Source organism: Quercus lobata, chromosome 3, assembly GCF_001633185.2.
Source record: "Quercus lobata isolate SW786 chromosome 3, ValleyOak3.0 Primary Assembly, whole genome shotgun sequence".
Taxonomy (NCBI): Eukaryota; Viridiplantae; Streptophyta; class Magnoliopsida; order Fagales; family Fagaceae; genus Quercus; species Quercus lobata.
Window position 1 is genome coordinate 41439937 of NC_044906.1, and position 23877 is coordinate 41463813.

Genomic DNA, 23877 nt, shown 5'->3' on the forward strand with positions numbered 1-23877 from the left:
TCAAAGTTCAGTTTATAGCGATCGATAGGAGGGGCCTGCCACTGAGTCACACTCTGCTGTCTACTTGGTATTGATAGCTGGTCTTGTGCTTGACGGTACTCAAGTAGGTAAACCTCTGCTTGTTTACACAGTTGTCCAGGATCTTTAATCTTCCCCCCATGTATTATGGCGTTTCTCTGATTCCAAATAACCCATGACAGAGTCAAAAATAATTCAAACTCCTCTCTAGACAAACGGTTGAGTAACTCCCCAAAAAGTTGTAACACATTATCGTAACCTTGGGTACATTTCTGCAGTCTCACCAAACTACCCGACCAAACATCCTAGGCCACCGGACATTCCCATAAAGCATGAATTCCAGTCTCCGGAGCTGTCTTGCATACTTCACAGTGCTCATCTTCCAATATTTTCCTTCGAGCCAAGTTTGCCCTTGTGGGCAAAATATCTTGACAAGCCCTCCACCCATAGACTTTTATTTTATTCGGAACCTTCAACTTCCACAGCTTCTCCCACACATCACGGCCACTACACCCTGAGGAACATTCAGCCCAATTATCAGACCTTAAAATTTGTCTAGCCAAATAATACCCTGACCTTACCGAGTACCGACCATCCTTGGTGTGAAGCCAAAGTAGTGAGTCCGAAACATTTCGATGGCTCAGCGGAATCATATCGCTTCAGCGTCATCCCTATGAAATTTTGACCAAACCAGCTCCCTATCCCAACTTCTGGACGTCTGATCTATGAGGTCAGATACTCTCCATTCCCAATCCTGTTCTTCTGGAGGGTGAAGGACCTTATTGGTTGGATAGTTTATAATCCATCTGTCCTCTATGACTCTAATTGAGGACCCATCCCCGACTCTCCAACAGCACCCTTGTTTTAAAATAGGCATGGCTGCCATTAAGCTCTTCCAGATAAAAGAGCTATTTGGTGAATCACTAGCCTCCAAAAAATTACACCGTGGGAAGTATCGATATTTGAAGCATTGATATAAAAGAGAGTCATGGCTTTGCATCAATCTCCACCCTTGCTTAGCCAACAAAGCCAAATTGAAAGCCCTTAGATCCCTAAAGCCCATCCCACCATCCTTCTTGGCCTGAGATAGCACTCCCCAACTCTTCCAATGTATCTTCCTTTCATTCTCCACTTGCCCCCACCAAAACCTTGCACACATCGCACTGAGTTCATTACATAGCTTTACCGGTAACTGGAATACCCCCATTGTGTAGGTCGGAATGGATTGAGCCACTGCCTTGATTAACACTTCTTTACCCGCTCTAGAGAGTAATTTTCCTTTCCAACCTTGTAGTTTTTTCCAGACTCTATCCTTTATAAAAGCAAAAGTCTGGTATTTTGCACGCCCTATAAAAGTAGGCAAGCCCAAGTAAGATTCAAAGTACTCCACCTCCTTCACTCCTAAGGTCGCCTTTGTCCACTCCTTTTGTGTTTCAGGTGTATTACTACTAAACAAAACCGATGATTTCTCCAAATTAATGCATTGCCCCGATGCACTTGCATATATTTGTAGGATCCCATTAACCTCATTAACTTCCTTTTGGGTAGCCTAGCAGAAGAGCAAAGAGTCATCAGCAAAAAGTAGATGGGAGATTCTTGGTGCTCGCTTGCAAATAGAAACCCCATGTAGGCGCCCTTCAACCTCTGCTTGAAACAGCAAAGAAGAAAAACCTTCTGCATATAGGAGAAACAAATAAGGCGAAAGGGGATCCCCTTGACGGAGCCCTCTAGATGGAGTAATATGTCCAAAAGGTTTGCCATTAATAAGGACAGAAAAAGTAGGAGTACTCACACATGTCATCACCCAATTTATCCAATTATCCGGGAAGCCCAATTTTACCATAATACCCTTCAAGAATGCCCATTCCACTCGATCATAAGCTTTGCTTATGTCTAATTTCAGAGCAAGCAAACCTGTTTTTCCTTTCCTCCTCCCACGCATGGAATGTAAGGTTTCACATGCCACCAACACATTGTCAGTAATAAGACGACCCGGAACAAAAGCACTTTGAGTGGAAGAAATAATATGTGGAAGAACTTGCTTTAACCTGTTAGCCAACACCTTTGATATGATTTTATAAATCACATTGCATAAGCTAATAGGTCGAAAATCCGACATTTTTTCAGGGGCCATTACCTTGGGAATCAACACGATATTGGTATGATTTATTTCAAGCACCAAAACACCAGAATTAAAAAAAATCCAACACAGCAGAGATTACATTATCACCAACAATGTGCCAAAATTTTTGATAGAAAAGGGCATTCATACCATCGGGTCCAGGAGCTTTTGTGGGTCCCATTTGAAACAAAGCTTCCTTTATCTCATGTGCAGTGAATTCATTGGACAAAGTTTGCCGCATATCATCAGTAACCTTGTGAGAGACTGCATTTAGACATTCTCCAATTTGGTCACACACCCCTGCACTAAACAAATTCCCAAAGTAGTTGGTCGCCACATCAGCAATGTCCTCCTGTTCCTCCACCCAATTATTTTCTAAGTCTCTAATTCCTTGTATAAAATTCCTCCGCCTCCGCTGTGAAGCTTTAAAATGAAAAAACTTTGAATTCTTGTCACCATGCTTCAACCAAGGAATTCGAGATCGTTGATGCCAGTAAATCTCCTGCTGTCTTAAGAGATTATCCAGGCACTTGCTGACTTCTAGGAATTCTGCTCTGTTCTCCACGGTACAATCAGCAGAGTTGAGTTCCTCAACCCGCTTCTGAAGTCTTTTTATTTCCTCTGAATCAGGATGCGTTTTCGATGCTCCCCAAGTTCGCACCTCAGCCCCACATGTCTCAATCTTCTTCTTTGTAATTGCAAGTGCGGAACCTCCATTAGAACTTTTCTCCCAGGCGTCCTTAACAACTTCTTCACAGTCATTCCAGAGAAGCCAAGATTCCTCGAACTTAAATCCATAGTTCCTTCTATTCTGGAACTTCCTGTCAGTTCGTGTTTGAAGAATGGTAGGTGCATGATCCGATGCATGAGATGAGAGGTGGGTCACAGTTGTCAATGGGAACTTGTCTCTCCAATCTTCAGTCGCTACTGCTCGATCTAGTCGTTCTTTCGTGTTTGCTTCACCAGGCCTTTTATTATTCCAAGTAAATGGGTAACCTTGATATCCCAAGTCTGCAAGGTTATTCATTTCAAGTGCCTCTCTGAAATCATCCATAAGTTTAGCATGAGCTGGCCGCCGACTAAGTTTTTCTGAAGAGCTAAGAATAGCGTTAAAGTCACCAATGCATAACCAAGGCCCATCTACAAAGGACCTGAGATGATTTAGCAAAGCCCAAGATTTAGCTCGATAATTTGTCTCTGGCCACCCATAGAAACATGTTAGAAACCAAGCAAAGCCATCTACCTCAACTACTCTGACCAAAAAATGGTGCACCGTATAGTTAATAAGATCTAACTTCACATCCTCCTTCCAAATAAGAGCCAGCCCACCTCCTGTATCAGGTTGTTTCACAATAAGTTTGTTTGGGTATGGCAAATCACCACACCAATCCTCAAAACCGTCTCTGTCCAATCTCGTCTCCATAAGGAAACATACTTTAGGAGCTTGCACCCTCACAAGATTGCGAAGGCTTCGAACTGTCCAGGGGTTCCCAAGCCCTTGGCAGTTCCAACTCAAAAGCCTCATTGCTTCTGGCAAGGGTGGGCATCCACCCTCGCCGATTTTTCAATAAAGTTTGTCTGTTGTTCATCCACCTTCTGCTGTTTGATGCGTGTTGCTGCCAAACCTTCATAATCATCGCCATCCAGCTGTGGCATTGTTCTCTTCTTACCCACGTATGCATGTGTTTTATTTTCCTCAGTTGTTTTAGGCCCATCTCCAATACGTGGAATACGTGTCCATTTTGGTTTGGGCTTAATAACAGGCCCATCCGTGGAAATGTTTGTTGTAGCAGAGTCCACATGCTCTGGGTCCACGTTTAAATTCAAATTTTGCTCTTCAGTAACGCTTCCCACATATTTCGTTACCATCCTTTCCATAATGGCGTCATTATTACCAAGAAACACAGGACAGTTTGGCTGAAAATCCGGGGAGATCCCTGGATTATCGTTGTTTCCTTCTCCATGTAACGTCTCCTCACTAGGGTTTCTTAAGTGACTCACCGCCGCCGTCTGAGCCTGCTTCAAAACCGACTGTTTATCTGAACCTCCCTCGGCACGATCATGATCCATAGAATTGGCCTCCGGAGCACCTGAGTTATTTCTTTTGGGTGGTGACCTAGGGCGTCCACCTACTGCTTTCAACCAGTCACCATACTGAACCTGCACTGAAGTCCCCTTCTTTGTTGCTGTAAAATACCCAGCACAGTTTCTAAGGTCATGACCAAGACAGCCACAAAAATGACAAAACAATGGTAACCTCTCATACTTGAAAGTAACCCACACCCGTTCACCATCAGAACCAGCTAGATACCCTCCTCTGCGTAAAGGTTTCGATATTGGTAAAGCCACCCGAACCCGCATGAAGAAGTTTTGGGCGTCCTGATTACGCCGTTGCTCAACCTCCTCCACCTCACCCAATCTACTTCCAACCACCCTCGCCACAGATGGAGAGAACATATCAAACGGCGCCCCCCATATTTGAACCCAAAGAGAAGCAGATTCTAACTTGACATTGCTGGAATTCATACCCTTTTGCCACCTCTTCAGCATAAGTAGTTGGTTGTCAAAAGTCCATGGTCCTCCTGTAAGAATTCGCTCCAGGTCAAACTCTGTTTTGAATTTGAACTGAAACAAATTTCCTCCAACCTCCACAATTTGTAACCCATCTTCTAACCCCCAAGCTCTACGGATAGTATTCTTTGCCGCCCGTTTGTTGAAAGGTTTACACGTGAGAAATTTTCCGATCAAGCTCAGCATACAACTTTCTATCTCCTCCCGTCTTCCTTCCTCCAGAATTACGATTATGTCTTCTTCTTTTGCAGTTAACCTCATACTTTCCAATCTATCCAATACATCGTCTGCCATACTACGAGAGAAAAGAGAATCAAAGAATAAAACCAAACGAAAGCAATGAAAAGATGCCCTTAGGAGAATCCTAGGGGAGGGAGAAGCTCGTATCTACGAGAGGGAGATGCCCTACGAGAGGGAGATTATATAAGAACCAACTTTTATTGTTAATTTGTTATTGTTGTTCTCACTTCTCAGAACTTTAAATGATAATTAACATTTAATAATTCAATTTTTCTAAGAAGTTCCAACCATTTTTCGCCTATAGACTTTCGAGCGCTGTATGCATAAAGAAGTTCCAATTCAACTACAATAGGAAAATTTATTTTTTTTGGGGGCTAAGTTGGTAATTACGTAATGTATTTCCCCTAGGTGCATTATTATAGCCGGATCGTGGGACCCACAAAGGATGACTGAATGGAATCTCTCAAGCCTGGGGAATAGTCGCATGTATATCTAGAATCGTGTATACAGCAATTGTTTAAGAAATCTAAAAGTAATTTATATATTTGTATTATATAGCTGGAATAGCTCAGTTGGTTAGAGCGTGTGGCTGTTAACCACAAGGTCGGAGGTTCAAGCCCTCCTTCTAGCGTTGATTTTTGCTTTGATATTTTTAATTTTTTAATTTTCAATTTTTTTTACCAAACCAAATTTAATAATTGATTCTAATTTTCATGCTTTTTAATTTTCAAATTTTTTTATTAAACCAAATTTAATAATTGATTCTAATTTTCATGAACTTTCTTCCTAGTTTGTGTATGTATTTTATGTCACTAATTTATGATGTGAAATATCAAATTGTTTAGTGTAAAATTCAGCCACGTAGTGATGTCAAAAAAAAAAAAAAAAAAAAAAAAATTCAGCCACATAGTGAATTTAAAATTTTGGCCTTCCAGGATCACCGGATTAATTTGTCTGTGATTTTCATTTTTTTTTTTTCTAAATTTTTGTATGTGATTTTCATTGGTCGACAAGGTTCAAGCTCTCTTTCTTTGGACCAATTTGTATGTTTATGATGGGGAATTCCAAATTGTTTTATGTAAATTTCAGCCACATGGAGAGTTAAAACACCATGGCCTACCTGCGATTTTTATTAAGCTTTTTCTACAAAACACTAACTTTTGGTTAGGTTGGTGGGTTGAATGCACACCCTATAATGAGATAGTTCTTACGAGCAAAATCATTTTTTCATTCCATCTAATCTAAAACAAGAAAGACTTTTTCCTGAAAAGCTTATAAACAGATGAATAATAATGACTACTGATGTACACTTGTACTTTGAAAATGATTACACAAATTATAATGAACTAGTAGGGTGCCATGAGAATCGTTAAACTCATTTTACACACCCACTATTTATTGTTTAATTCGAGAAGAATGAAATAGGAAAAAATTGACACACCAAACGAATAAAACTAACAAGCAAATTAGCTGACAATTTAATTGACAACATTGCAAAACTTTCGAATCTGTCCTTCAGAACCAGTCTTAGGATCAATATCTCCCATCTTTAGCATGGCAGCAGCAAAATCAGAACTGAAAGTTGAAGGGCTCTTGCTATACTCTGTAACAATGCTGTCTGTGGATCCTCCACTAAAGAGTATTTGATCAGATTGAAGAAGGCCCTTCTTCTGAATGAGATTCTTGAAGTAGTTATTATCAAAAGAATTGGGTGTCACCAAATCAAGGGGCGCTAGATTATCACTGCTAGCATCATCAAGTGAACACCTGCGCTTTCTAGTGCTAGCAAAGCCTGCATCGATATCACTTGCATTGTTATGTATCCTATCACGGAATGTCACACATCTTGCTTGGCCAATTGTATGTGATCCTGCATTTCAATGAAGCCAGTTCAGTTAACCATGTTGCACTTATTGTGACGCAAGTAATTAATTATTATTATTATTTTTTAATTATGTCATAGATTTAGGCTCAAACCTGAGAGGGCAACCATGTCTCTTTGACTCAAACCTTTGCTACCAAACAAGGATGTTAGCCTGTCAAGGCTGTCTCTAAAGCTTGGAAGGTTGCTCTCAGCTAGGCTACGGCTTGCGGTGGTTGAGTCTCTTCTTCCAAGTTTCACTGACCATGTTGGTCCACCCACCTGATTTCATATTAAGAAATTGTGATTAGTAATTTGTAGATTAATCATAACACAGCATATGCTTATGGCTACCACAAACAATATTAGTGATGATTGGCAAGGTTGATATAAGTCTATGTTTCAATTTTTTATTTTTTAATTCAAATGTTACAACAAGTGAGAGAACACGGAGCTTTGAACCAAGACTCTCTTTATAAAAGAGATCAATAATGCTATTGAGTTACAAAACTTTTAGTGATAGGAGTGCTAATGATTATAAATTAATAGTACTCACAGCGACAGATGCATCACGAGCAGCAACTGCAACAATATCTGCACATGATACAATGCCAGGACAAATGCTCTCTACTTGGGACTTGGCATCATCAATGACCTCGTATCCTCTAATTGAATGATCATTGTTTATTGCCTTTTTCTCGCTCGATATTGAGGGAGCATCATCAAGCAAGATTGATGCATCACAACCCTGCAATAATTGATTTATATTTATCATGTTAAATTTACTTACGTTATGTTTGTGTGAAAACTCAAAATGATTCCGCGAACTTAAATTACCTGAACAAAACAATCATGGAAATGGAGCCGAACGAGTGATGCTGCCATTCTACGCTCACGAGAAACCGCTGTTCTGATAGCTGATCGGATCTTACTAAGTGCATTTGGACATGTTTTGTCATAGAATGTGGAAGATAGTTGTGCTTCACAATGCATATTTGAGAGAAACAATAACATAGAAAGAAACAAGCATACACTTGTACGAGTAGAAGCCATGTTCTGTTCCTTTTAGATGAAAACCAAGGTTTTGACTGTGATAGAGGCACCAGCTCAGTTATGGAAATGCAATACAAAATACCAAGAACGTAAATATTAGAGCTAATCAAGTAGAAGTTTAGAGGGAAGTGTAGGATGGATTAGAAACACAAGCCTCGTATCCTATATATATAGTGCTAATAGAAGTAAACACATTGCCTTGTTACATTCTTCTTGTGCATGTATGTGACCTATTCTTCATAATCTTTCTGACAATGGAGAATTCATAAAATTCAGACTATTACAGCGCCTCCATTGAATAGTCTATGTTTTACCTTCTCAATGTATTCCAGTTCATTATTAGAATGAATCAAAAATTTGAACAATGAAACTCTAGTGGGGCAGCATGGAGTGCTGGTGTGTTTGCTTTCAATTAAAGCACACAGATTAAGTGTAAAAAATGTAAAGTCGGTGCAGCTTGCAGGTGATTAATTTCGACTTTTCAAAATTTTTAAAGGTCAGAATGTGACCTTCGGGGCGGTTGACTGTCATTGGTTCTAACCTAAGAAAATTCTAATGTTGCTCGAATACTGTATCATATCGGTGAAAAGTATCCTCATTTATGATTTAAAATTAAAGTATTTAACTGGCTATGAGTCAATGACATGGGCAAATTATATTATAGCATCAATGGTATAAAACCTTTGCTCAAGTCTTGGCCTAAAGGCGGACCTTATCCAAAAAAAAGGATTTGGATGGAGAAAATTTGGGAGAGAGCAAAAACAAAACATAATAATAATAATAATAAAACAAAATTAAAATTTAAGCTAGTGGTGGGATTTTGGAGCCGAGCCATAGTTTTCAATTCATAAATGGATTTCCACAATGGTGTACGTTGGTTGTGAAGTGCAAAAGCAAAACTTGAACAACTAATATATATATATATATATATATATAATCAAAATTGAGAGAAATTTCAATTAAATTTTAAATTGGAGTATAATTTTGTGCCACGTGTTTTATATAGTTTTTAAATTTGTATGTCAAGTAAATTATTAGGTGCAAAAATTAAAGATTCTAAATTTAATTAGATTCTAAATTGAATTTTAATTGGAGTTTAAATTTGCACCATGTGTCCTATCTAGTTTTTTAATTTTTGTGGCAAGTGAATTATTGAGTGTAAAAACCGAAGAGTCTAGATCCAATTAGATTATATATATATATATATATATATATATAAAATTGTGATTGTTTTTAAGTGTACCCATGCATATGCACGCAATTAAACACTAATGTATTATTAATTTGAGAGGAGACTAAAGGAGGTGGAAATGAAGGACCGAATGAGATATAGTTGAAACTTGAAACCCATGAGTTAACCATTATTTTTCGAATGATTAATCATTAAACCCCAAAAAACTAAATCCAACTCTCAAAGAATATGCCCTATCACTTTATAAAGGGAGGAAATTAAAACAAATATAAAGCAAATACGGTAGAGTTTCGGTATGGACTTTAGGGTTGTCTTCAACTTATGAAAACGAGGGTGCTGGGGGGTATTTATAGGCTTTTAGGCCTTTTAAGGAGTTGGTGCAACACCACCGCCCACGCTGGGCGGAATAGTACTTCCCCAAGTCTTAAAGGCTTGTAGGGTTTGAGGACCAAAGTTTGAGTAGTCTTGGATGGAGAGGTGGGGATAGTACATTAGGTTCATTAGATTAGGATTTCTATTTGAGCTTAAAAAAAAAAAAAAAAAAATGAGGAGTTGGTGCAACATTCTATCTAGCAGAGGCAATTGACCAAAACAAATCCCTAAGTAGAAATGGAAAGTGAACAATTTTAAGGTTCTTATCTCTAAGTCGTATGCACCATGCACGCACTGGTGTATGCCACTTCAGTAGTGTAGTTACTAATAGACACGATACTGATAATTTTGGTTGTGGCCGGGTCTTCTTTGTCATAGGATTGGGAACCTCGATTATGGGTTAGATCAAAATGGGATATCTACAATCCATGTAGCTCATGCAAATTGTCATTTGTCAAAAACTGCAAATTTCATTTTTGATCCAAAATCTTTCCAAATCAACTAGGAAAATAGAACTCCCAAAACAAAAAATCTTACACAAGGAGATTATGTTCGCATAGTAAATTTTTTATTTTTATTTTTGAAATAGAAACATCATAACTTGCATGATAATATCCAACATGATATCATTTTGGGGGCCAACAAGCTCCAATAAAAATAGTTTTGTAAATCATCCTTTTGAGAAACATGTGGGTATTAAGATTTTATAAAATCTTTGCTATAAACTGATGTATCACCTTATGCGCTCTCATGTGCTTCTCAGTTTTTTTATCAAGCACATATTCCACATGCCAATTGCCAAATACAAAGAAATTGGGGCAGTATGATCATATTTTAGAACAAATCATCAATTACCGCAAAACTAAGAAAAATAATGTTTTGTAGCAATTCATCTGGTTCCAATGGTAAAAATTGCAATATCATACAACAAAAATTTTAATATACACTATTTATATATAAGAGAAGAAATCAATATTTAAAAAAGGAAAAATGTGCTTCAATCTAAGTACATTTTGGCAAAATACTCCTGCAACCATTTGGCTTCCACTTGCAACCCAGAATCCCTCAATGCATTCATCGATGATCGATAAAGCCTCCCATCTAATCGTGTTCCTTCAGATTTCATATCCCGTAAAAGCTTCACCAACTCATCGATCCGACTACTCCTTGAAAAAACTCCAACCATAATTCCAGCCATGACCTTGTCAATCTCACCCCCTTTGATCCTAAACTCATTGTAATATCTCAGGCACGTCTCAAACTCCTTGGCTTTACTATAAGCACTAATAACACTAGTGTAACTAACCTTATCTGGTGCAACCTTTCTTCGCTTCATCTCCTTCCATAGCTTCTCTACCTGCCTTAAATTATTGGCCTTTCCATTCATTTCCATCAAAGAATTGTAAATCCAAACATTTGGTTCACACCCTCTTTCTTTCATCTTGGCCAAAAGCCTCATTGCATCTTTAGGCCTCCCCGTTTTGCCATACATTACAATCATGCTAGAATAAGCCACAACACACTTATCAAACCCCTTTTGTTCCATCTCTGAAAATAACATTTCTGCTTTCGAATAGAGCCCAAGATGACAATATGCATTTATAATCGAGGAGTATGTAACTTGTCCTGGTTCACATCCCTGAGAAATTAGCTCTTCATATACCTTAACTGCAGCTAGAAATCCTCTTTTCTTTGAGAAGCCATTGACAATTGCACAGAATATACAATCAGAAATTTTTAACTTTGAACTTTTCATTGCTTTAACAATTTCAAGTGTCTTCTCCATTAGTCCTTCTTTCACATACATCAACACTAGTTTTAAGTACAGCCCCGGATCTCTCAACATTTGTTTGCTTTTCCCTTCTTCAAAAAGATCTTCGGCCACCTTTACTTCTCGCAAGCTTGCAAAAGAACAAATCAAAGAAGAGTAAACCGAAGAATCCTTGGAAATTCCTTTCCTTGTCATTTCTTTGAAGTATTCAAGAGCTTCAAAAGCTCTTCCTGATTTGCCTAGAGACTCAATTAGAGTCCCATATATACGAGTGCAAAACGGTGATGAATAAAAATCTAGTTGACTACTTTCTAATTCACAAAACAATTCAACCACTTTATCAGAATCACCAAGTCTCATATAAGCTTCCATAATATGGCATGAACATTCAGAATCCAGAACAACTCCAGCAGATCTCATTTTCCCAAATGCTACAATGGTGCTTCTATACATATGAAGCTTGTTATAGCCTCTAATTGCAGAACCAAAGGCCAAGACACTGACTTTACCATTAGATTTGAAAACTTCAAGCAAAGTCTCAACAATTTTGAATTTTCTAGCTCTAATGCAACTACTAATCAATTTTGAACAAGTGGAACTATCAGGCAACGCATTGTAGTTCTTGAAATCATCACAAACTACTAAAATCATACACCATTTCTTTGAACGTAACAAATACCTGATTACATGCTTTAAAGTTGATTTCTCCGGTCTAAATTCTGGGCTTCCTTTCATTTTTTCATAGTACTCGAAAGCAAGATCCTCGGTTTGAGGACTTCCAAATAACCCACGTAAGAAATCATTTAATTTTGCAGAATCTTGTACTGGGTTTTGCTTAGAATCTTGAAACGGTACATTCAACTCGATCACTGGCAAGTTGCTAGAGGCCTCTTGGCCCTCTTCTAATATTGGAGAAGAGCAACCTGTGGTGTTGAACTGAAAATTTTGGACTTTTGAGCATGAAATTGCAGGGAAAAAGGGAAGGGTTTTGCATGTTGGGATCAAAGTTAATATGTGGGAATTTCTGTGACTGCGAGAGTGAATGCAAGCTAAAGACCAGTCTGAATAAGAGGAAATGGCCATCTTGCAGATAAGGTTTCAAGCTGTGGGGGAGAGATTGTGAGGTTATATATATACCTTATCCTTAACGAGATTTTTGCTATGAATGTGAATTTTATGAGCCACTAAACAAGCGACACGTGGAAAAATTATGGACCAAAGCTTTCCACGTCCTCCAAAGTAATGTTTGGAGAGAAGGAATCTTCCATTTCCAATAATTATTTTATGGCCATCACATTCTCATGTATCCTCCCTTTCTATCCCAATATGTAGCCCCCACAATTACGTGAGGTTAAGATGTTGTGCAATAGAGAATACATATGCATACATGTATGACGTAAAAGATATGTTTTCATTTATTTCCATTGAAATAAAATCCTATTCCAACCATATGTAAACTAGTTAGCAAAAATCAATATGTGAACCATCTCAGCTACAGCTATACTCTCTATATGCCTTCAAATGGCGATTCATAAAATTTAAATCAGGGTTCATATTTATATTTTTATGAATCTTAGGTTACATAGGATGCCATATTATAAAATCCGAATTCTATCTGAAAGTGAATTCGAACCCCAATTGATTGGTCTTAATTGAATTAGTTAATTTGATTATTTAATTACCAATTATGCTAGTAGAGTTCCAATTAATATACTAGTTGAAAACAGAAAAGGAAATCCAAGAATGAATAATGCTTCGGTGAATATTATTGATTGGGGATAATCGTATTTAGACATAATTGAGATTAGGGAAAGAAGAAAAAGCTAACAAACAGAATAACTGACTCTATTAACTGCATAACTAACTCTACTAAGCACCACTAACAGACTCACATGTGGAGCACGTGTAAACTTAAACACTTGTTACATATTGCTAAGCTGCAGGTAGTTTAGACTGCTTTAATGCTAAGCTACTTGTCGTTTTCATTCAGCTTGCAGTCTTCAATCTTTGCAACACTCCCCCTCAAGATGAAGCATATATAAATGTTATTTATGCCCATCTTGAGAAGAAGGTTATTGAACTATTGATGTCCAAGTGGCTTTGTGAGTAGATCTGCCAGGTGATGTTTGGTTGAAACATGGAAAGTCTTCACTACCTTATCTTGTATCTTCTCACTTACAAAGTGGCAATCCAATTCAATGTGTTTTGTTCTCTCATGATAATCAGGATTTGCTGCTATGTGGATTACAGCTTGGCTGTCACAATAGAGAAGGACAGGCTGAGTACGATCAACTCCTAGATCCTTAAACAAGGCAATCATCCACACAAATTCACTCATAAGAGCTGCCATTGATCTATACTCGGACTCTGTAGAAGACCTTGACACTATGTGCTGCTTTTTGGACTTCCAAGATGTGAGAGAATTGCCCAAGAATACACAGAAACCAGTGATCGATCTTCTGGTATCAGGACAGCTAGCCCAATTAGAATCACAATAACCTTTAAGGTGTAGCTTAGAAGTAGTAGAGAAGAACAATCCTTGGCCAGGTGTGCCCTTTAAGTATTTAAGTACCCTAGTAGCTGCTTGAAGATGTGGCTACCTTGGCTGTGAAAGGAACTGACTAACCTGATGTACACTGAAGGTTATGTCAGGTCTGGTTAAAGTCAGATACAACAGCTTTCCAATTAGTTTCCTATAATGTGGGATCTGTCAATAACTCTCCATGATAGTTTGACGGTTTCAGGTTTTGTTCCATTGGTAACTTCACTGGTTTGACTGCAAGTTGACCAGTTTCTACAAGCGAATCTAGTACATACTTCCTCTGGCATAAGTTGATGCCTTTGGAAGTTCTTACCACCTCCAATCCCAAGAAATACTTTAAAGTACCAACATCTTTCAGCTCGAATTGATCATGAAGAAACTCTTTAAAATCTGTAATAGCTTGTAAACTGTTGCTAGCCACCAAAATATCTTCTACATACACTAGAATGACAATGATAACATCACCTTGTACTCTGGTAAACATGCAATAATCATACTTAGACTGAATGAAACCATGACCAATGATAGTAGTAGACAGTTTAGAGAACCGTTGCCTACTAGCTTACTTGAGACTATACAAGGATTTTTTGAGTTTGTAAACCAAGTTGCTGTTCTCCCTCTTGCTACCAAACCCATGGAGGGAGCATGTATTTTAAAATATTATAAGAATTAAAATAATAAAAATATGGATGATTTGTTGTTTTGATGCCAAGGAAATAAAAAGAAAGATTAGGGTGTATATGGGTCGGGTTGGGAAGTTTTTTCAACCCAACTTATTATGGTAGGTTAAAAAAAATCCAACCCATCACAGGGGTCTAACCTAACCCACATGGATCGAGTTGGACCCATGGGTTGGATAACTTTTTTTAATACTATTATTATTATTATTATTATTAAATTGAGCATTATAATATCACCACAAATAAGAGCAAATTTATAACCAAATAATCATGACCATAGCACCAAACCAACACAAATTGGTGGCGTAGCAGGTGGCTGGCGTGGCTAGGTGGCGGCATGGTGAGGTGGAGGTGAGAGCGAGAGAGGAGGGAGTGATAGAGGAAGAGAGTAAGAGACTAAGACCCATGGGGCTGAGATGAAAAAATATGTAAGAGGAGAGAGAAAAAGATTTTTTTTTTTTAGCATTTGTGTTTGTACCGTTCCAAATTTGGAACGGTATCGTTCACCTATGCTAAATCTTTTAGCATTTGGAACATCTGAGGTGAGAGTTTTTTTGGTGTTTGGTGTGCCAAATGCCAAATTTTGTCATTTGGCACACTCAATGCTAGTGTTCTTAATGTTACTATGTGACGTGAAAAAAGTCAGTGAGGGTAGTATGTTTTTATTAGTCACAAGCAATGGTAACAACGGAAGATTTTAAATTCGATAAGGATCTAGCATAAAAGTAAAATAACACCTTTCTTTTTAGAAACAAACACATGAACAAAAGGTAAATGAATGAGGTTCTAACACAAATGTACACCACAAAAAGTTATGTGAGACTCATGTGACTTTTTTTAATCCAAATTTACTGTCAAATAGAAGGTATGGTGCAAATTGTTACACATACATTAGTTTAAGGGGGCATTTGGTTTGCATGATGCTACATTACAATAATATAACATTATTGTAATGTTAGATTCATGTATTCTCATTACAATGATATAACTTTACTGTGCTTGATTGACTCCTAACATTCACAGGATCAATACAATTTTTACTTTTGAATTTCCAAAAATATCCATTTTACAAAACTAAACAAAATTTTAATTTTTAATTAAAATCTAGAAAATAACGGAAAAAAAAATCTTTATCACACTTTCTCACTAACCAAATAATTCAAATCCATAAAAATTAAAACATTTTTCTTTCTGTTTCCCACACTTTCTCACCAACCAAACAACTTAGATCCACAAAAAATAAACAAAATTTATTCATTTTCTTCACTTTCTCACCAAACAAATAAACAAAGAACAAACTAAAATTCAAGAATATACTCCAATCTCCACCATCCCTTAGTGGAGAGAGAGAGAGAGAGAGAGAGAGAGAGAGGAGGCTGGGATTTTTTTTAGAATAATAAGTATTTTAACACACACACATGGGGAGATGGGAGAATGTCTTAAAGAAACTGCAGGCTGGGATTTGAGTTTGATGAGAAAGAGGCTAGGGCTTAATAAAAATATATTAGGGTAATTTTGAAAATAAAATTCATTAGCATGGACAATTTTGTCCATTCAATAAATTATTATATCCTACCCATCATTAATGTAAGATTACCCTCGTTTAAGAAGGTAATGTGATATATATAGCTTTTTTTAAAGGAAATTTTTTATTATTTTGTCTATTTTAAATGTGTTTGGTACCAACTTATAAAGCTAGCTTTTTTTTTTCCTTTTTTTTTTAACTTTTATATAAAATTTTTTTAAACTTCGCTTTTTTAAAGTACAAGTATACTATAACACACTTTTAACCAAAAAAAAAAAAATCAGCAAAAAAACTAAATAAGTTATTCTCAAACGGACACTAATTTCTCTGTTATATTCTCTCTTAAAAAAAAAGCCTTAATATATATATTTAGCTAACTATTATTTAATACTTCTTTTTAATAACAATTACTTTGTAGAATTTATAAAAAAAATATACTTTTTAGAAATAGATCTACTTATATAATATATATATATATATATTGTAAGGACGCGATTCGTGGCGGACCGTAACAGTGTCGGGTTCGCACGTGAAAAGGCCCCTAACAACATCATTTGTAGAGCGTGGGTTTGGAAGGCTAGGCCTTGATCGATAGGCGGTGGGTTTTTCGCGGTGTTCGTACCAGTTTAAGTTTTCCTACACCTCTGGAGTCTTTCTCCTGGAGGTGGGCTGGGAGGCTCTGGTTTTTGGCCATTTTTCCCAACCCCCCCATTGGTACACCTTCCTTTTTATTATATAGTCCGTCTTGGTTGATCCTGACCCTCCACTTGTAGGTCAGGCAGGAGCTTATTTCTGTATCCATCCCATCAACCGTCCCGTCTAACTTTCTATTAGTTGCATGGATCGACGTTTGCACCGCTCAAACGTCTTTTCTCATTAACCAGCTCTGGGTATTGGCAGGTGCATTTACTGAAGGGGGTGGGACGCACTTTCCTTGGTCCGAGTTCACACCCTGCTTCCCTTTGGGCCCCATTCCGTTCACATCCCCTTGAGGGGGCTGTTCGGGGATTGCCTACACCAGGGTGTTGGTCTTCCTGTTGAAGCTAGGGAATGCCGAGGACAGGGTAAGTTCTCAGCCGTTCCCCTTGCTACCTCGGCCACTGATCATTCGTCTTCGGCAAGGTACCTCCTCGGCACGGGCCCTGGGCCCAGATAGAGTTTGGGCCGGATTGCAGAACTCTCGAACCCACAATAGCCACTCAAAATCCTGCTATCCGTCCCCACGGACGGATAGGAGGGTTTTGATGACATCATGGATCTGCCAATGCCTATCAATCCTTGTCATCTAGCGATTCCCGAGGTTTTTCACCTGCCCAAGGCATGTTCCTAGAGCCGTTGGAAGGCGAAACGTGGCCTCATTAAATACGGGCGGCTTGGTGCTTCCCACGTTCAACGGTGTGATGGAAATCGAACGGTGGTGATCTCCTGGCCTCTTCGGGCGGGAAAAAGGGCGTGCAGTTTACCCTAGAAAGTATAAAAGATTTTTTGGAGATGGATCCGTCTCTCCAGTTCCATACTTAAGAGTTTTAGTGCGTGTATCCAGGGTTCATCCGAACTTCCGCCCAAATTCAAGTCTATCTCAAGCACATATAGCCCATCCGAAGCGTAATTCTCTTTTTATGTAAGTTCCCTACCTCTATTAACTCACGTTTTTTCTTTTCTGGATTTATTTCTCTTTAGCTCCATTTCTTTTCCGTCGCGGGTTAGGTTTGTTTTAGTAAATGGCGAAGGCGGCTAAATTGAGATTGAGGAAGTTGGTCGATTCTGAAGAGGCGATGAATAAGTTCATCGTTGATTATAGGATTCCCCCCAACGTAAGGCTGGAACACTGTAAAATGGGGGAATGACACATTAAGAGGGGGACGGGCGCGGTTGTAATTCCCGTCCTCGCCTTTGTAGAGGGAGGTATGAGAATCCCTATGGGACCAGTGACAAGGGGTTACCTCAGGCATTTCCGTTTAGCCCCTACCCAGTGCGCCGGCAACGTTCTTAGGATTTTGGGTTGTGTGGACGCTTTAAACGAGAAGATGGGTTTAAGACTGACCCACCATGATGTAAACTGGTGTTATAACCTCCAAAAATTGAAAGGAAAAACCTACTACATGAGGTCGAGGGATGATAGGATTCGGTTGATCCAGTGCCTCCCTGATTCCAACAAGGGACTGAACAAGGATTTTCTTATCGTCTCTGGGGAGTGGCATGATGGCGATCCATGCCCCGTAGTAGAAGGAGAACCAGGTGGGGTATTAGGAATGGAAGAGGGATAACCCTTTAAACCACTCTAACCTAACTTCCTTCGATAACTAATTACGCATATATGTTTGTTGCTTTTGTAGATGAACGCGCCTATAAACGGCATTTTCATTTAGTCAATCGGGCAGACTTGGAAACCGTTTTACAAGCGGCAGTTTTTGTGAATGACAGTGATGGCCAAGTCCGTGCAGCTCACAAAATACTAGGGTACCCTCCGGTTCAGAAGTCGTTCGGGGACGCGAAGCACGTGATCAGTGCCCGCCGTCCTTGGCTTCCAAAAATTACCGTGGTAGAGAAGGGATTTTTGATCTCGCAGGAGCCAGCTGTCCCCAAGAACATCCCCCTGGCGGGCCCCTCTTCGTCTCATCAAGCAGCAGAGGACGAAGGTGAGCCAGATCAGCCGGAGGAAGGGTTCGAGGTATTTGACTTAGTCTACCAATCCGAGGACCCTCCTGGTGACCTAGGTGACCCAGCCTTGTCCGAGGCGGAATTATCATTAATAGGCACATTTTCTCAAGCCGAGATGGGAGTCAAAAGAATACCTTTAACCCCCCTTCTCCAACTCCTCGAGGACCAACCAGGGAAGGATACCCAGGAGGCACCACAACCCAATGCTCCTCTTCCACCAGCTCGGCCCCTTACAATCCAAACCAGGTCATCCTCCACCAAGTCCCAACCACAATCCACCCGCTACGAACCTCCCACCTCCTCCCAACCAGCTCGGTCTCCTCGACCCGAAGGTGCTGATTCCAAGAGAAAGAGGAGCCCCAAGGGTAAGGACATCGTGGACGAGGGAAAATCCCAACCTCCTAAGGAGAAGGATGAGACTCCGCCCACAAAACAACCGAAGACCGGACCCCAAGGCAGAGGCAAAGGACCCGCAGTTCAAACCTCTCAAGGCAAAGGAAAAGGAATTGATTCCCAATCCCTTCCGAGCGCCTGGCTTCCTGCCCCAATGCTTCACGGGGGTCCATTACTGGAAACTGCCTCTCTGAGGGACCTTGGAGACGGCGAGGGTGGATACGTGGTAGATGCATTAGGGAGAACCATGCTACTCCCTAATGACATGGAAGAGCTGAAGAGAATGAGGATGCAGGAGGTTTTTCTCAGTACTAAGAGATACTTGGGCATGGTAAGATTTCTTAAAACCTAACACTTTACTAATTCTCGTCACCAGTTTGTCACTCACTACACGTTCATCTTTCTTGACAGGCTCTCCAGGCAACCTATAGGATGGAGGAAGAAGTGCATGACAGGAGTAAGGTGGCCGAGAACGAACGCAAGAGGCGCATAACGGCCTCAAAGACTCTCGAAGCTTCTGAAAAGGAACTTGCCAAAGTCAAGGATGACTTAACAATGACCACTCGCGAGAGGGATAACGTCTCGGCGGGCCTTGCCAGTGCCCAAAAACAGGCCAAGGACCAAACCAAGCGCGCAATTGAAGCCGAGGATCAGCTGCAAATAGCCAGAACTCTGATCGAGGATTTAAATAAGCAGCTGACCACGGCTCTGCATGAGAAAGGAGTGGCAGAATATGCCCGTGATGAAGCCGTAAGGGCAAAGCAGGAGGCCGAGTTTGCCAGGAATGAGGCAGAAGCTGCCAAGAATACGGCCGAGGACGATGGTTACAACATGGGAGTAGCCGAGACCCAAGCCACCCTTAAGGTGCAGATCCCTGGTGTGTGTAGGTTTTATTGCTCCCAGGTTTGGGAGGAAGCATTGAAGCGAGCTGGGGTGGATGCCTCATTTGATTTGTGGAAGGCGGAGAGCATATTCTACCCGGCAGCCATCCGCGAGGCCACTTCGACCAGCCCCGCGGCTACTCGTGATCAACCCGAGGAAGAGATCACCCCGTTGGAAGACTTGCAGGCCAGCGGTTCTTCTAGCAAGGCGCCCAAAGAAGGAGAACTTCAGGATGTGGCAGTGATATCCCAGCACACGGATTCTGAGGCACCTAAAGAGGTTGCCGAGCCCGTGGTTGGCATTCAGGTGCCTAATACAGAGGAACCCACCATACTTGCAGAGCCGCCACAGGCCACTTCCCTTGCTGTGGTTCCCCAGAGTACCAGTGCTGGTCCTGTTCAGCCTTCCCCAGAAGGGACCATCCTTCCAGGCACCGAAGCTGAATCTGCTCCCATCTCCCAAAATGTCACCGACAAAGAAGCAGAAAAGTAGAAGCCTTCGTTGGGCTTTTTGTATTCGTTTCTATTTGAACGATTAACTTGTTTCTTTTCCTTTCACAAACTTCCTAATTTATTGATGGTTTACAAGCACTTGAACATGTATATATGAAATCTTGTTTTTCCTTTTTCCTTCTGATTGCATCGTTAACCGCCCTCGTTGATGCGCACTATTTGCTTATGAACTCTGCGCTGATTTATTTTAACATGTACAAATAGCTATGCATGTAATACATTCATCATCATGTTCCCCGAACCCTAATTTACTTGCGCCCACAAAGGCCTTAGATTTATTCCTAACCTTCGTCTTACGAAGATATAAGCACCATTTTTAACGTCACGCATAATAGCTAAAACTCGCTTAGTGCCTGGTTTTCCTCATCCAAGTAGTTGGTTTCCCTATAGGTTTGAGTCCGAGGACCATGCAATGCCTTGGTTCTGTCCAAAAACCTAGTTTTCCTCGTCCAAGTAGTTGGTTTCCCCGTAGGCTTGAGTCCGAGGACCGTGCAATGCCTTGGTTCTATCCAAAACCTAGTTTTCCACATCCAGGTAGTTGGTTTCCCCAGAGGCTTGAGTCCGATGGACCATGCAATGCCTTGGTTCTGTCCAAAACCTAGTTTTCCACATCCGGGTAGTTGGTTTCCCCAGAGGCTTGAGTCCGGTGGACCATGCAATGCCTTGGTTCTGTCCAAAACCTAGTTTTCCACATCCAGGTAGTTGATTTCCCCAGAGGCTTGAGTCCGGTGGACCATGCAATGCCTTGGTTCTGTCCAAAACCTAGTTTTCCACATCCAAGTAGTTGGTTTCCCCAGAGGCTTGAGTCCGGTGGACCATGCAATGCCTTGATTCTGTCCAAAACCTAGTTTTCCACATCCAGGTAGTTGATTTCCCCAGAGGCTTGAGTCCGGTGGACCATGCAATGCCTTGGTTCTGTCCAAAACCTAGTTTTCTCTTTGTGTGGGATCTTGGCTTTAGGGGAGTTAGCTCCTCAGCCAAGCCCCTAGAGTTTATCCATACGGTTAACGTTACCCAGTGCCTAGTTTGCTCTTTACGGGGGACCTTGGCTTTAAGGGAGTTAGCTCCTCAACCAAGCCCCTAATCAAGAAACGTAGTCCGTAACAGAACTTTGTACTAGAACTCTATGACCAACGGTTAGATATAACGAAGAAACTCTATCGACCCACTTCCTATACCAACACACAAGCCTTTCCTACAGACGGCGCCAATTGTAAGGACGCGATTCGTGGCGGACAGTAACAGTGTCGGGTTCGCACGTGAAAAGGCCCCTAACAACATCATTTGTAGAGCGTGGGTTTGGAAGGCTAGGCCTTGATCGATAGGCGGTGGGTTTTTCGCGGTGTTCGTACCAGTTTAAGTTTTTCTACACCCCTGGAGTCTTTCTCCTGGAGGTGGGCTGGGAGGCTCTGGTTTTTGGCCATTTTTCCTAACCCCCCCATTGGTACACCTTCCTTTTTATTATATAGTCCGTCTTAGTTGATCCTGACCCTCCACTTGTAGGTCAGGCAGGAGCTTATTTCTGTATCCATCCCATCAACCGTCCCGTCTAACTTTCTATTAGTTGCATGGATCGACGTTTGCACCGCCCAAACGTCTTTTCTCATTAACCAGCTCTGGGTATTGGCAGGTGCATTTACTGAAGGGGGTGGGACGCACTTTCCTTGGTCCGAGTTCACACCCTGCTTCCCTTTGGGCCCCATTCCGTTCACATTCCCTTGAGGGGGTTGTTCGGGGATTGCCTACACCAGGGTGTTGGTCTTCCTGTTGAAGCTAGGGAATGCCGAGGACAAGGTAAGTTCTCAGCTGTTCCCCTTGCTACCTCGGCCACTGATCATTCGTCTTCGGCAAGGTACCTCCTCGGCACGGGCCCTGGGCCCAGATAGAGTTTGGGCCGGATTGCAGAACTCTCGGACCTACATATATATATATATATATATATATATATATATATAACCGAAGTTTTTGACTTTTTATTGACCTCCCCAGAGCTTGCCACATAACACACTTTTAACCAAAAAAAAAAATCAGCAAAAAAACTAAATAAGTTATTCTCAAACGGACACTAATTTATCTGTTATATTCTCTCTTAAAAAAAAAGCCTTAATATATATATTTAGCTAACTATTATTTAATACTTCTTTTTAATAACAATTACTTTGTAGAATTTTAAAAAAAATATATACTTTTTAGAAATAGATCTACTTATATAATATATATATATATATATATATATACAGTGGCGGAGCTAGGATTTTAGGTTAGGGGGGGGCAAGATCAAAAGTCAAGATTGGAGTAAAATTAAATTGAAAATGTATTAATTGATATTAATAACAAAATAAATAAACAACTATATGTAAATGTAATTGTCCACAATTAAAATTTGGGTTTGTAAAAAAACTTGGGCTTGAGACTAAAAAATGTTGGTAAAGAAAGAAAAATTTGTTATATGAAATGCAGGTGTTATGAGTAGTTCTAGATCACAAATTATTTCATAATTTTTTTGTCAAAACCCTGACATGAGAGACTATGAGTGGTTAACCAATACTAACACATAAACCCACCATTTTTTTTTTCAACAATCACACTTTGCCATGTAACAATTATGACAAGAAAATGGAAAAAAATTTATGTTCGTCGACTTTTTCGAGATGCTTTAGTGACTAGTGAGTGAAGGTAAATATTTTTTTTCTCATAATTCTATTCAGGAAAATAGTGGTGGAGAAGTAGGCTGTACAAGTGGTTTTATTTTATTATAATATTATTTAAGGTGGGACCCATTATTCTACTAAAATAATTGCAATGGACCGTGGGAATGTGAAATGGGGTTTACCTGTGAAACTAATACACAGTATTATATTTATGTAAAAAAGCTGATTATCCTTGTGTATACTAATAATTATTACTTGTACTATATACAATACTAGTACTTAAGAATTTTTGGGGCGTCAGAGGGGGCATTTGCCCCCTCTCGCCCCACCTTCCCTCCGCCCCTGTATATATATATAACCGAAGTTTTTGACTTTTTATTGACCTCTCCAGAGCTTGCCACATCATTATCATTTTTTTAAAAAATAAAATTATTTTTGTTTAGTTCAAACTTAACAAGGAGTGTAACTCTATCTTTCTAACAAGTCCAACTTAAACTTAAACTCAAACTCATCATTATCATTTTTTTAAAACAAAATTATTTTTATTTAGTCCAAACTTAGCAAAGAGTGAAACTTTATCTTTCTAATAAGTCCAACTTAAACTCAAACTCAAACGTTGATAATTTATTTCCAAATTTACGAGGTTAATCATGAACACTATAAAAGTAGTACAAGCCCCAATATTTTTTTTTCAAAGCCTAGTAGAGGTCTGAGTTATTCTTTTGTTATTTTTTTCTCCTCTACTTTGTTAATATAGATATATATATATATATATATATATATATATATTATGGTTTTTCATGTAATTTTTAAAAAGTAATTTTCGTACAT

At 39.7% G+C, this 23877-nt stretch overlaps 2 protein-coding genes and 1 non-coding gene across 3 annotated transcripts; 1 reads left to right on the forward strand and 2 right to left on the reverse strand.

The window, feature by feature from the left end:
* The first annotated feature begins 5508 nt into the window (after window positions 1-5508).
* Window positions 5509-5582, forward strand: TRNAN-GUU. Its single transcript has one exon. It is a non-coding gene; the product is annotated as a tRNA-Asn (tRNA).
* An 847-nt stretch (window positions 5583-6429) lies between these two features.
* LOC115982911 (lignin-forming anionic peroxidase-like) lies at window positions 6430-7865 on the reverse strand. Its single transcript, XM_031105666.1, has 4 exons — window positions 7650-7865; window positions 7369-7560; window positions 6929-7094; window positions 6430-6821 (listed from the first exon to the last, which is right to left on the reverse strand). The coding sequence occupies exons 1-4, from the start codon at window positions 7863-7865 to the stop codon at window positions 6430-6432; spliced, it is 966 nt and encodes a 321-aa protein (XP_030961526.1).
* Window positions 7866-10323: 2458 nt separating this feature from the next.
* Window positions 10324-12289, reverse strand: LOC115982058 (pentatricopeptide repeat-containing protein At5g13770, chloroplastic). Its single transcript, XM_031104547.1, has one exon. It carries the CDS (start codon window positions 12281-12283, stop codon window positions 10427-10429), a length of 1857 nt encoding a protein of 618 aa, XP_030960407.1. The 5' UTR covers window positions 12284-12289; the 3' UTR covers window positions 10324-10426.
* Between the last annotated feature and the right edge of the window lie 11588 nt (window positions 12290-23877).

What these genes read in the sequence shown, in the direction of transcription:
- LOC115982911 (XM_031105666.1), bottom strand. Translation starts at nt 7,865, where the DNA reads ATGGCTTCTACTCGTACAAGTGTATGCTTGTTTCTTTCTATGTTATTG. An exon ending in TCCATGATTGTTTTGTTCAG is followed by an intron (nt 7,561 to 7,649) that starts GTAATTTAAGTT and finishes CAATTATTGCAG; the next exon opens with GGTTGTGATGCATCAATCTT. An exon ending in CTCGTGATGCATCTGTCGCT is followed by an intron (nt 7,095 to 7,368) that starts GTGAGTACTATT and finishes ATATGAAATCAG; the next exon opens with GTGGGTGGACCAACATGGTC.
- LOC115982058 (XM_031104547.1), bottom strand. Translation starts at nt 12,283, where the DNA reads ATGGCCATTTCCTCTTATTCAGACTGGTCTTTAGCTTGCATTCACTCT.